The 12,560-nt window shown below is 38.1% G+C and overlaps 1 protein-coding gene across 2 annotated transcripts in view; it reads right to left on the reverse strand.

The window, feature by feature from the left end:
- LOC108431241 (piezo-type mechanosensitive ion channel component 2) overlaps positions 1-12,560 on the reverse strand; it is a 143,376-nt gene that overhangs the window by 35,411 nt on the left and 95,405 nt on the right. For both annotated transcript variants that reach the window (XM_017704263.2, XM_037536789.1), the window contains exons 10-20: positions 12,388-12,514; positions 11,142-11,299; positions 9,936-10,166; positions 8,897-9,011; positions 8,422-8,621; positions 7,881-8,029; positions 6,951-7,124; positions 6,253-6,476; positions 3,573-3,733; positions 1,421-1,597; positions 1,108-1,227 (exon numbers count right to left, since the gene is read on the reverse strand). In XM_017704263.2, coding sequence (XP_017559752.1) covers positions 1,108-1,227; positions 1,421-1,597; positions 3,573-3,733; positions 6,253-6,476; positions 6,951-7,124; positions 7,881-8,029; positions 8,422-8,621; positions 8,897-9,011; positions 9,936-10,166; positions 11,142-11,299; positions 12,388-12,514 — 1,836 coding nt within the window. The remainder of the gene's footprint in view (positions 1-1,107; positions 1,228-1,420; positions 1,598-3,572; positions 3,734-6,252; positions 6,477-6,950; positions 7,125-7,880; positions 8,030-8,421; positions 8,622-8,896; positions 9,012-9,935; positions 10,167-11,141; positions 11,300-12,387; positions 12,515-12,560) is intronic.

Below are 12,560 nucleotides of genomic sequence, written 5' to 3' on the forward strand. Positions count from 1 at the left end.
TTTGTGCTCCTTCAGTCAAAAGAGCATTTGTGAGATCAGACACTGTTTGGATGAGAGGGCCTGGCTCACAACTGGTGCTCCAATTTATTCCAAAGGTGTTCAGTGGGGTTGAGGCCACCACACCAAATTCATTGAACCATGTCTTTATGGACCTCGCTCTGTCCACAGTAGCTCAGTTATGTTGGAATAACCCTTCCCCAAATATAAAGTTGGACCTAGCCCAAACTCTGAAACTCAGCTCCAGACCATTATCACTCTTCCACCAAACTTTACTGTTGGCACTATGAGTTCTGGTAGGTAGCGTTCTCCTTGCATCTACAAAATCTAGATTTGTCCTTAAGATTGCTAGACAGTGAGGCATGATCCATAATTCCAGAGAACCAGAGATGATCCCATTGCTCCAGAGTCGAGTGGTGGCGTACTTTACACTATTCCAGCCAATGTTTGGCATTGCGCATAGTGATCTTAGGCTTGTGTGCAGCTGCTCTGCCATGGACACCCATTTAATGAAGCCCCTGACGCACACTTCTTCTGCTTAAGTTGCTTCCATTTTGGAACTATATAGCACCTGATGAAACAAAGGACAAGTCATTTTAATGCGTTAAGTGCTTCACTACTTGGTAGCCCCACTTTGTGAATTTGTGTGGTCTACTGCTTTGCAGCTAAACTGTTGCTACTCCTTGAGGCTTCCATTTCACAATAATAGCACTTCATGTTAGGCAGATCTACCACAGAAACCTCAAAGACGGTGTCAAATTTGTTATCCTGCGACAGTGCCATGTTTAAAGTCACTGAGCTCTTCAGTACATTTCATTCTACTACCAACATTTGCCTATGGGTGTGGCTGAAGCACCTTAACTCAATGACTAGCAGGTGTGTCCACATACTTTTGGCAATATAGCAAATTATAATATAATATTATACCTTAATAAGTAACTGATGTTAACAGTAACATATTATATGTCAAGCTTAGGTTTTGGTTTAGTGTTAGCCTTATAAAATTGTTATAGCATGAAAGTCCTTAATTAAATACAGTGCATTTGGAATAGATGTAGGACACCTGTGTCCTGCCAAAGTAGAAAAACAAATGTGTTTGTGTAATCTCACCCTTAGATTCTCCAGTAAAGGGGAGAACTTCTTGAGGCCAACCCAGTTTGCAGGGTCTACTGGGCCACTGTAGATGAGAGACCTGGCCATCTCCAACCTTTGATGATCTGTATAGTTAGGCTGAGAGAGGAGAGGGAAGAAGAGAAGGCAGTGGGGAATGAGACAAATGAATAGAGGCGTAAAGTGCAAACAAAATTAATAGACAGTATAAGTTTGTGGGTGGTAAACCTTACTCCCCAATTCTTCTGGCATCTTTCCAACACTGTACTGTGTGTGTGTGTGAGTACATACTTGTGTGTTTTTGTAACCTCACCATTGAGCAGTTTCTGGAATAGGATTCAGGCTGGATGGAGGTGAGCTGGTAGAGCATCTTGCAGACGATGATGACGCAGGTCCAAACAGTGCAGACGCTGGAGGCCAGTGGGCGGAACTGGCTGAAGGGTAGAGCAAAGGTCCAGCTTACCAAGAACACGTAGTTAAACAGGGACACCTGAAAAGAAACACAACACTATGCTTAATCCATTACCACTTGTTTTATGGCTTTCCTACCTGCAAACAGTGTTGGACTGTTATTTGTATAACAACATTAATCCCTTAAACTTAATAATAATTCAGGAAGTTTGCACTTTTTTTGCACAGTTCCCAAATAATAAGCCTTAACATGTAAAAGGCCTCAAATTTTAAGGGGTTAAAAGTACACCAGCTTGTTAAGGACTATACTTTAAAATCATTATGTTCTCCTTATTAGTGTTTGTGGAATTACAAGATACTGTACAGCACTGGACAAACTGAAGACAATAGTTTTTGTTCATTCCAATAAACTACAAATTGTTGGATATATTTATTAAGTATGGCTTTATCCTGGCCCTAACTGTACCCACAACCTTCGTATTAGGAACTCTCAGTACATGCTCCTTGTTGGTGTAGTAGTGCTGATTGAAATATATGACCCTGGGTACATGATGCTCTATGATGTTACTGTGGTCCTTAGTTTTGAAAGCAGCCTTTAAATCAGGAGAAGATCTTGACATAAAAATCAAGGTTTAAAAAAGAGTTTGAGGCACTACATAAACAGTTTCAAAGTGTACCATTTACTCTCATTACAGTCCATATGTGGAAGCTAAGCTGCTAATTCTTATTCATTATAGTTGTGATGTCACAACCACAAATAAATGTAAAATTCATTCAAGCTATAGCCCACCCTTTGGTGTTGAAGTAATATGAAGTAATTGGAGTGGAAGATGCAGGGGGAAAAATGATTAAACATTGTGCTGTTACTGGCTATTGGGAAGCAAATGTATCACTGCAGCTTTCCAAAGGATCCAGACATCCCAAAGAGATGAAAGTTATTTTTCCTAATTTCTTAAAAATTTCAGTCTGAACAGTCTGTTCCAGATATTTCAGCTAGGACTGCTTTTCGAAGGAGGCAGATCATTTATAAACATCAGTCTTAAAGACATTAAGGGACACAGAGATGTTGGAAAATGGAAATATAAAATGAATTAAGACTGTTTTTGATACATGAAACCACGTAAAGATTAGTGGAGTTCGGAGAAAATAAATACAAGTACAATGTTGAAAATTGCTCCTTTGATGAAACTTTTTTAAGCAAGAGATTCAAACACTGATCATATAAAAATATCCACTGTCTTGAAGTTAGTCTCTTACGAATGTCCTTAAGCTTCCAGTCCAAATATATATCAAGTTTCTCAGAGTAAAAATCCTGCATCTGCTAGCTTTTATGTGTACATGTGCATTTAATATAAATGATAACTCCAAGTTTACAATAAATAAATAAATAAACAGGTAACGCATAATAGCGAAGCAACTTATGTTTAGCTCTATTGCTCAAGTAGATTGTATTCAAAACTTTGTAGACGCCTACTCATCTATAATTTTTTTTCTGAAATCAAAGGGATAAATAAAAACTTTGCTCCCCCTTTGCTCCAATAACAGCCTCTACTCTTCTGTGGAGGCTTTACATTAGATGGTGGAACATTGCTATGAGGATTTTATTGCATTCAGCACAAGGGCATTAGTGAGGTCAGGTGTTATTATCCAACTCATGCTGGCTGATTAGCTCTGGATCAGAAACATGACACCAGCTTATGCCAGCTCCACTACTCCACAGCCCAGTGCTGGGGGCCTTTATATCTCTTTAGCTGATGCTTGTCATTGTGCATGGTGACTTTAGGCTCATGTGCGAGTGACCCAGAGCATCCCATTCTATTGAGTGCCCCTTTCTATGGGGATTACACAGTATGTGCAATTAAACACCCATGTTAGCAATAGGTGCACCTTAAAGTAGCTGAACTCACTAATTAGAATGGACAACTGGATACTTTATGATATATAGTGTAATAGTGACAGATGAAGATGAAGATTCAGCTGAGCTTGGAAAAATCCTACAGCCAACTTAGGCAAACTCCTCTTTCATTTGGCTGGATGAAACCAGGACAGCTCACCTCTTTGACAGAGACCCAAATGATGTAAGATGACACAATCTTAATAATGTGGAGCTCCAGGAGCCACCAGATGAAGAGCTGCAGCTGATGGATGTACTGTAGAAACTTCAGGAAGAGCACCGTCAAGCGGTCCACCACCAGATGCCACTTATTTCTCAAATCTGTGCAAAATGAGGCAGTCTGAGGGTCAGGAACAGTACACTACTTTGGTCTATTAAGCTTGAAATGTAAAGAACATTTATTATGTGACTGAAAAATTACATACTAACAGGAAAATATAAAGAAAAGGTTACTCATGACTGATCCATGAAGAGTGATGCATGTTTAAACCTCTATGGGCTTTGGTGCCCTTAGGACAATTTATCTCTCACCTTGTGAAAATAGTATGATGCATTTGTCATCACTCTTTATTAATTACATAAATAGATTTGTTTCTTTAGATACTGTAAGAAATGCGACAGCAAATGTTTTTCTGTTCCCTGTGACAAACAATGAAAGAGCACATTACACTGCAACAGTATAAGAATATTTATCAAAAATAACTACTCACAAGTGGTGTTACAATCGTATTACAGTGGCTCTAGGATAACAGCTGGTAAAGAACAAAACATTTAGTCTGGTTCCTTGACAACAAAGAAAAAAAAATTGCTAAATTTCTGAAAACATCAGGCAGGATCCTCAGACACAAATGAATCAACATGACACATTATGTCACGTCTTGAGTAATGAAGCTACAAAGTAATTTTATGAAAAGTAAGCAGTGGAGGAACTCAAACTTGAGGCAGCCAAACTCTGACATTGTAAAGCAGCTGGTCAGTGTTAAGTAAAGTGCTACTGAGGCTACTACATGAGGAACAAGACTCCTCATTTCACATATTCTCAGCCAGCTAATAATGCTAGGACATGTTTCATCAGTATTTGTATGTGGGTTATGTTTTAATACTATTAAAAATACATTTTACAAATACAATTCATAAAAAATGCATGCAAATTAAACAATGCACTAAGGCAACCAATACGTCTGGTATACATAGTAAGAAATAAGTATGTGTAGTGTCCAGACAATGGAGTGAAAGAGAAGACACAGTGCTTTTCTCTTCTCTGTCTGTAAGTGTATTTACTAATCAAACATGTCTAGACACTTTTATTCCTGTCTGTTTACTCCTCTGGCCCCATCCTGTGCTGTCAGGCCAATAAAAGCCTGTTTCAATTGCTCTGTTGTAGCATGTGGAACTGCATTCATTTAGCTTTTTTATTGGTTTAATTCTTTTAGTTTAATTTTGGGTCTCCAAGCTACTGCAGTTTAAAAAGAAATGCAATGAACTACAGTACAAGTAAATCTACTGAAAAGCTATGTACTGACTTTATTGGTCAGCTCAAGATTGAATAAAATAAGCATAAAAATGGCACAGTGGACTCTAGATCAACTCCTTAATTTAACTACCATTCACATTTCTGTTATCAGCAAATTCCTTGTTTTATACAACATATGTTAACAATTCAGCTCTACTGATTGATGACTGACCATTAGTCATAAGATAGTTATACAGCACACACAGTCAGATCCATAAACATTTCAACATCAGCCAAGTCACAGTTATTTTAAATAATGAATACATCAGCTTTATTTTGTGGGTATTCACATGCAAAATGGGTAAATGATACAGGAATTACAAACATAGCCACCCCCTAGTTTTATGGGCTAAAAAAGTAACTGGACAAATTGGCCACTCAGCTGTTCCATGGCCAGGTGTGTTTTATCCCATCATTCATTATTTCACTTATAAGTCCAAAGAACTGTGACTGCCAGAGAAGCAAGCCATCATTAGGCTGAAAAATCAAAACAAACCCATTAGAGAGACAGCAAAGACATTAGGTGTGGCCAAATCAACTGTCTGGTACATTCCTGAGAAGAAAAATTATGCCGCTGAGCTCAGAAACAACAAAATACCCAGAAGACCACAAAAAACAACTGTAGTGGACAACAGAAGAATCCTGTCCTTGGTGAAGAAAAACACCTTCAAAACAGTTAGCCAAATCAAGAACACTGTCTAGGAGATAAACATATCTGTGCCAAAGTCAGCAATCAAGAAAAGACTATCACACTTAATACAGATGGTTTAACACAATACGAAAATTATTGGTGAGCCTCAAAACAAAAAGACCAAATTAGAGATTAGAGATGTAGAAAAGCCAAGTCAGTCACCAGATCCCAGTCCAATTGAGCATGCATTTCACTTGCTGAAGGCAAATCTTTGGATAAAACACACCAAGAACAAGCAAGAACCAAAGACAGCTGCAGTAAAGGCCTAGCAGAGCATCACCAGGGAAGAAACACAGCATCTGGTGATGTCTAAGGCTTCTAGACTTTAGAAAGTCAGTGTCTGGAATATATTTGCAGCCAAGTATTAAAACTAGCAGTTTAAGTTATGATACTGTTAATTTGCCCAGTGACTTTTGAGCCCTTATGGAGGGCTATATATGAAAAAGGTTGGAATTCCTACACTGCTTGTCTGATTAGATGTAAAGTCTGCTCTTGGAGCTCATGTTTATTATTTAATTTCAGTTTAAATATGCTGTGGTTGACAGCTAAAATAAGACCTTAAGATAACTTTATTGATGTCCAAATATTTATAGACCTGTATATGATATACAATCATGTAGGGTGATTAAACATTACCATTGGTTTCGTCAGGTTCAGGCTCTGGCGCTATGTGGCAGGTGAAGCTTGTTGTCTTGCAGTACAGGTCACTGATTTCTTCATCTTCCTCTTGCCTCATTTTAATGTCTTCTTGTTCCTCATCAGGGTCCACCTTCACCCCCACTTCTTCCTCCTTCATAGAGGCATTGAACTCTGGCTTTATCATAGAGATATCTGCAAGGCTGCCATCAAGATGCACAAGCCTGACAAAGACAAAAGAAATCATCTTGATGCTTACATGCAAGATACAAATTAAATTAAAAAATGCTGAGAATTGTTGTCTAATTTAATTACCCTTAACTTTCCCTATTTCTTACAATCAATAAAACATGCAAGTCTAGAAATACACAAGAGATGCATTGGTGTTATCAGCCTGTTTTTTAATCTTTTATTTACTGCATACTCTATTAGCTTAATACGTTTAATTTGTATTGTTATTCTTGACAAAAATTAATATAATTGAGACATTGATCTTGATTCAAATTGATTTCTTCTGTATTTTCGGCTGGCAAAACAATATAGCAGGTACCCAAGAAATGTCTATAAAGGTCCTGTAAAACTTTGACTAAAGGATGAATTCAATCATGCTTCCTGAATAAGCACAGACAAATTGAATGGGATTAAGATTGAGCCTATAGGTGGGTCTACAGGTACGATAATGTTTAAGAAAAGCTCACCTGGAGATGGTGCTTTTCTGCTTATCTGCCACAGACTTGATGTCGGTGAGCTGCAGAAAGCGCTCGTGGAAGTAGTGCAGGTGTAGAATACACACGAGCAGGAAGGAGGTAGGGATGAAGATCCGAGTGAACAGAGCTGCAACGCTGAACTTCTCCAGGCCTAGATCTTCCAGCCTGTACACACACAGGGTTTACTAAGACCATGTAAGCCTTAAAATAGGTCCTTGTTTATTGCTTCTTAAACTTTTAACCCTTTCAACTCCTTCAGACCACTGGTGTTTCCAAAACGCACTCCATCATATTCTTCATAACTTTCATGTTTCATGAGCTACATTCCAAAGGTGGGTGTCATATGAGGCTGTCTTCTTTCCAGTCAAATAGATGGGTAATGTAATTTTAAACTCTTATAATGAAGAAACTGAACTCTCATTTTTTTGTCTACTGAAAATCAACCCATTTTCCACAAGTCTGGGCTATAAACTATAAACAGATAACATCTCTTCAGTGATATACTCTGTAAAAATTATTTTTATAACAAAATACCAAGGGAGCCTAAAATTTTTGGCTTGTAAGCATATAGCAATATGTGTGATCATAAAACACATTTTCTGTTAATTTGAGAGGAGCTTTGATGAAAGTAAATAAATATATAAAATAAAAATTTACAGTTATTTCATGCAGTTACTGAATAATTTGCTTTACGATTTGGTCATGTAAATTCAGACGGACAAGCCAAAATATACCCTGGTCAATAAGAGGTTAAATGTGTTAAATTAGGCCTATAATACAGGTAATGTTCTAAATGTGTTAACCTGATATGTAACAATTTGAAATAACATGTTCTTGCAGGCCTGTTGGATTATGAATACAAATGTGAACATACGGACTCATTTTCATAGTATCAATGGTAGAGTCAAGAGTTTTACTTACTTTTCCTTGCTCATACCAGTCATATTAGACCAAACATGTATGGATGACTCAAACTGGAAGGTGTAGACAAGAATAAGCACTAGCATGGTGTACACTACCACCGACATCCAGAAATACTTCAGCATCCAGCGCCAGCGCTCATAGTGCACCTGCAGAAGACAGCAGAGGTATCAGTGTGTACAACAGGAATCATGTGTGTGTGTGTGTGTGTGTGTGCATATATATATATATATATATACAATTAAAAGGTGTAATGTCAGCTGTTAGACTAGATGTTTTGGTAAGAAACCCCATATGTTTCAGCTTGCAATCACAAAATGATCTCTGTGGGTGATTGTATGGAAGTCACTCTCAAAGAAATGTTATGAATAATTTATTTCTGTTATCAACAGAAATAATTTTTTGTTATCAAAAAGTCTATTTCTGATTTTTACAGCCATCCTACAACCCCCACCTGATATTTGCACCAGTGTGGTTACTGATGATTATAGTGAAATTTTAATTGTCAGTTTTAGATTTGTCAGTTAAGCTCCACACACACCTGATACAGAGCTACACAGAATAGAAACATCATCATGTAGATGATTTTATACATGACGATGCGTCCTTCAAAGCTGACAAAGAAGAACATCCCTCCACAGATATAGATCCAGTACTTATTCAGCATGGCCATGACTGTACTGCCCAACACATCCATCATCTCTCTCTGCTCTCCAGCCTCCTCCACTTCCATTTCCTTCTCTGTCATAAACACACAGAAGCATAAATCCACACACAAAAGTGAATCTAAACTTGTAAGACCAAAATTTTGTGAAGCAGAGGTACATGGTCAACAGACATCAGAGTAAAAAGACACAAAAGTTGCTGGGAGTAGAATGAACTGCATTTGACTGACATGCAATCTTACAACAACAGACATAAAGTAGCCTGGATACTGAAATTTAAAACATACATTTGGCACCCAAAAACTGCTGTGACTCATGACCGTGTTTAGAAAGTGCTGGAAAAAGCCTCACCCTGAGAGCCGTCCTCCACCCTGATATCAGATAGCTGCGTCTCATCTCTCTGTCTCTCCCTCCTCTCGGTCAAAGCTTGTCTCAGCAATAGCCAGAAACTCAGAAGGCACAAGATCTACACATGTACACACACAAGCATTTTTACTGGACTGTCTTGTAAAAGGTCCCCCATACTTAACATGTTTAAATGATAGAATTGCATTCAAATTGCATAATTTACTTCATGTTTTGCTTACATTCCTATCTGATACATCAGTGCTGATCTTCAATATGTTTATGATGATTAATGATCAAATACTTTTCTAAAGAATTCTATTAAATTGGGCAATTTGCCAAAATTTTCACTTGAAGACACAAAATGTATCTCCATATTTAGCTTTTTAGAGGTTTCATTGGCATCAAGAGGCAAGATATGGTCTCATAATGAGAACATTTGAGAAAATTTAGGATTAACATATGTAGGAATTTTGACTTACTGAAGTGGAAACAAAATTACTTTGAAAGTTTTTAAATCAATCCAACGCCTCGTGAAGTGTATGGAGAGTTCATTAACAATGTCCAATGGACAACATGCCTGACATCAGCCCATGGGTGTAATGTGAGTTACTATGGCTGAAATGAAAGCATGCAGATGTGTTGTGTGTGCAAAGAACATCTAACATGGTAAAAATAAAACACTTCTTGTTACAAAGAAAACCAATATCATTTGGCTATCTAACTTGTTTTGCTTGCGTTATTGACTGTATGCTGGACATTAAAAGAACACAGACTTTTAATTTGGGGCTGAGTTTTAGAGTCATCAGAGCGTTTCTGCATTTGAAACGATTTGAACAGGGACAACCGAGAGAAACCCTATGTAGCTACAGCACTTGCGAGTCTATTTTAAACCTTTTTTGATGAAAATATGCAGATAGTCTGTGTGATGTAAGTAATCATTTTTTTGTGAAAATGATATTGTATTGTTATATATATATTACTCACTGGAACGGTAGCCACACTTAGACAATTACACACCCACAGCTCCTGTAACGTTTCTCACCTTTGAGCCCAGTTCCCTGAAGGGAATTTCCTTCTTAAGGAAGAGGCCCGGCACTGGCTGCAGTGTTTGGAAGCTCCAGATGTACTGCAGCACGATGAGAAGGTCCCCATAAAACACCATGAAAGGTGATGTAAGCATGGCATACTTCCTCCTGTCCCGCACCATCCACAGTGTGCACGACCAGATGAGAAAGACAAAGGTCAGCCAGCTTACATATGTGATGCTCCAGGCCTAGGAGGAAGAACGGCATGAAATGAGTTAAACTACAGGTTGTAATCTGGGAATAGGCTGCCAATTCTCACATTAGCTCTTTCTGAAGTCTGGCTTATTCTTAATCAACAGTTCTGCATATACTGCAAATCATATAAACCAAGCTTTTTTGTTTTTACTCTGGTGTCTCTTTGCACTTGATATTAATTTGTTTTTGCTTGTGGAAAAAAAAAATCAAAATTGACCTTGTAAATTTAGTTTAATTATAAGCTGCTGTGATCTCAAGTACACAGCTTTCCCCTTACCCCAAATGTGATTTGCTGAGCAAAGGCAGGTTTTGCATCTAAAGTTTGTACTTTTGCACTGAAGCTAGAATGCTAATGTAGATAACAAGTAACCACACCAATTAGGAGGGTGCAACCTAGAGGCCTAAATAACTTTACATTTGCCTCAAATCAAATAGTTATTAAGTAATCTCAAATAGACATGATAATGGGTTTTCTGACACTACACAACATCAAATCTTATCTACAAAGAGTAAAATGTTTTTTCTCTGCATTTGAATTCCTGTTTATTTGTAGTGGCTTTCAATACTGGTTAGCTTCGCCTGACTTAGCCAGATTCTGACCAAACCTCAGGAAGCAAACTTCAGACAACAAACTTGGCAACCAAGTCTTGGCTGATTAACTATATTTGGGCTAAGGGGGAAATGTGTCCCCTTTTTTTTATTTTTGGCCAAATCACAGCTTCAACTGAACCAAACAAGCTTTAATGGAATCCGACGCCACTGTCAGGCACACATCATGCAGTGAAGGATCATGGGCCAACTGTGGATGACCTTCAGTCTGCATCAACATGTCAGAGGCCCCCAGCATGTGATACACATTACCCAGAAGCACACACACCTGCCAAGGCAAATGACTGAATTGGCCGATGTGGGAAAACAGGAGTACCTGGGCCTCTCACTGAAAGACGTGACTGTTCACCCAAACTCACCATCATGGCGATGAGGGCACAAATGTAGCTCTGCTTCATGATGAAGCGAAAGGTCTTAACCACCGCGTTCACTCGAACAGCCTTCACAGATGAGCTCACAGCCCCGGGCAGCTCACCGTGCACTGGGCCGATCTCATACACACTGGAATCCATTCTCTCTGCAAATGGAATATGCGTTTATGTGTTGAGACATATGCATGTGTCTATATACTGCAGGGAAAAACGAGAGACTGAAATAGAGACCAAATAACCACTGGCTTTCCCGGAATTGTGGAGATTTTAGGGAAGTGTTGTGGTCATATATAGGCAACAGGGGGCAAGTGTTTACAAGAGTAGACTTAGTCTTACACATCCTTTCTTCACTTATCTGGACTCATATGAAGATATGCTGCGTACTAAAAGTTTGTCATCTTTTGAAATTTTAAATTTCTCATTGTAATTTTGTAATATCGAAAGTCCTGATGAGTGCTGACATCACAACATGGGGATAAAATGTGTGAAGTGGATACTGGCATTGTTCCCACTGTCACTAACATTGTCACAGATATTTAAGTGCGATATTGTTTTCTTCAAAATAAACCTGGAGGGTATTCCAATTATTCCAAAAAGCTGGATTAACAAACCTAAAACCTAAAGAGTTGAAACTCTGAACACAGTTTCAGTGCTCTAGGTTAATCAACTCTGCGTTGGCTGATCTCACATAAGCCATCATCAACTGAGCTCTGATAATAGGATTTGACATGGATGTGATTGACAATATGCAAAAAGCTTTTTTTTAATATTACTAAGCTTGAAAACATAAAGCATATGTATACTCTGGAAAAAACAAATTAATCAGTTTAGACCTATCAGTTTATAAAAAAACGTTATGTATAAATTTATTTTGCCAAAATGTTAGATATTTTAGGATTTTTTTCCTGAATTCTATGTCTTTAATACACTGTGCCATTTTTTTGTTCTTTTTGCAGATGAGCTGGCAAGTAACTCTAGCCTAGTTTGAGTAAGCCTGCTACCGAGCACTTTAGTGTCACAGAGTAAGTTGCCATTGCAACTAACCTACCCTTACTCTGATCAGCTACTAGGTCTGGAAAATCACAAAGTTTTTTGAACTCCAAGTTTAAAAACACAGTTATGAGCAATATAATTATGAATCCTATTAAAAATATTTTTTTGAGAATTTGCACTGAAATGCTTAATGCTTGTATTACTCAAATGTCTCTGTTATGTGAGGTGTGGGGAGACTAACCTGAGCCAGATTCAGCCTGGACTGCTTTGTAGTCAGGAGTGGAGTAGAGTTCTGCAGAAGATGGCCTATTCTCACATGATAAAGACATCAGATCCACAGGGCCTCCATTGGGTGTCACAATCAATACCTGAGAGGGAATTCAGTATGCATTCATATATTTAATCCCTTAAGTG

Source organism: Pygocentrus nattereri, chromosome 3 (genome assembly GCF_015220715.1).
Source record: "Pygocentrus nattereri isolate fPygNat1 chromosome 3, fPygNat1.pri, whole genome shotgun sequence".
NCBI classification, from domain to species: Eukaryota; Metazoa; Chordata; class Actinopteri; order Characiformes; family Serrasalmidae; genus Pygocentrus; species Pygocentrus nattereri.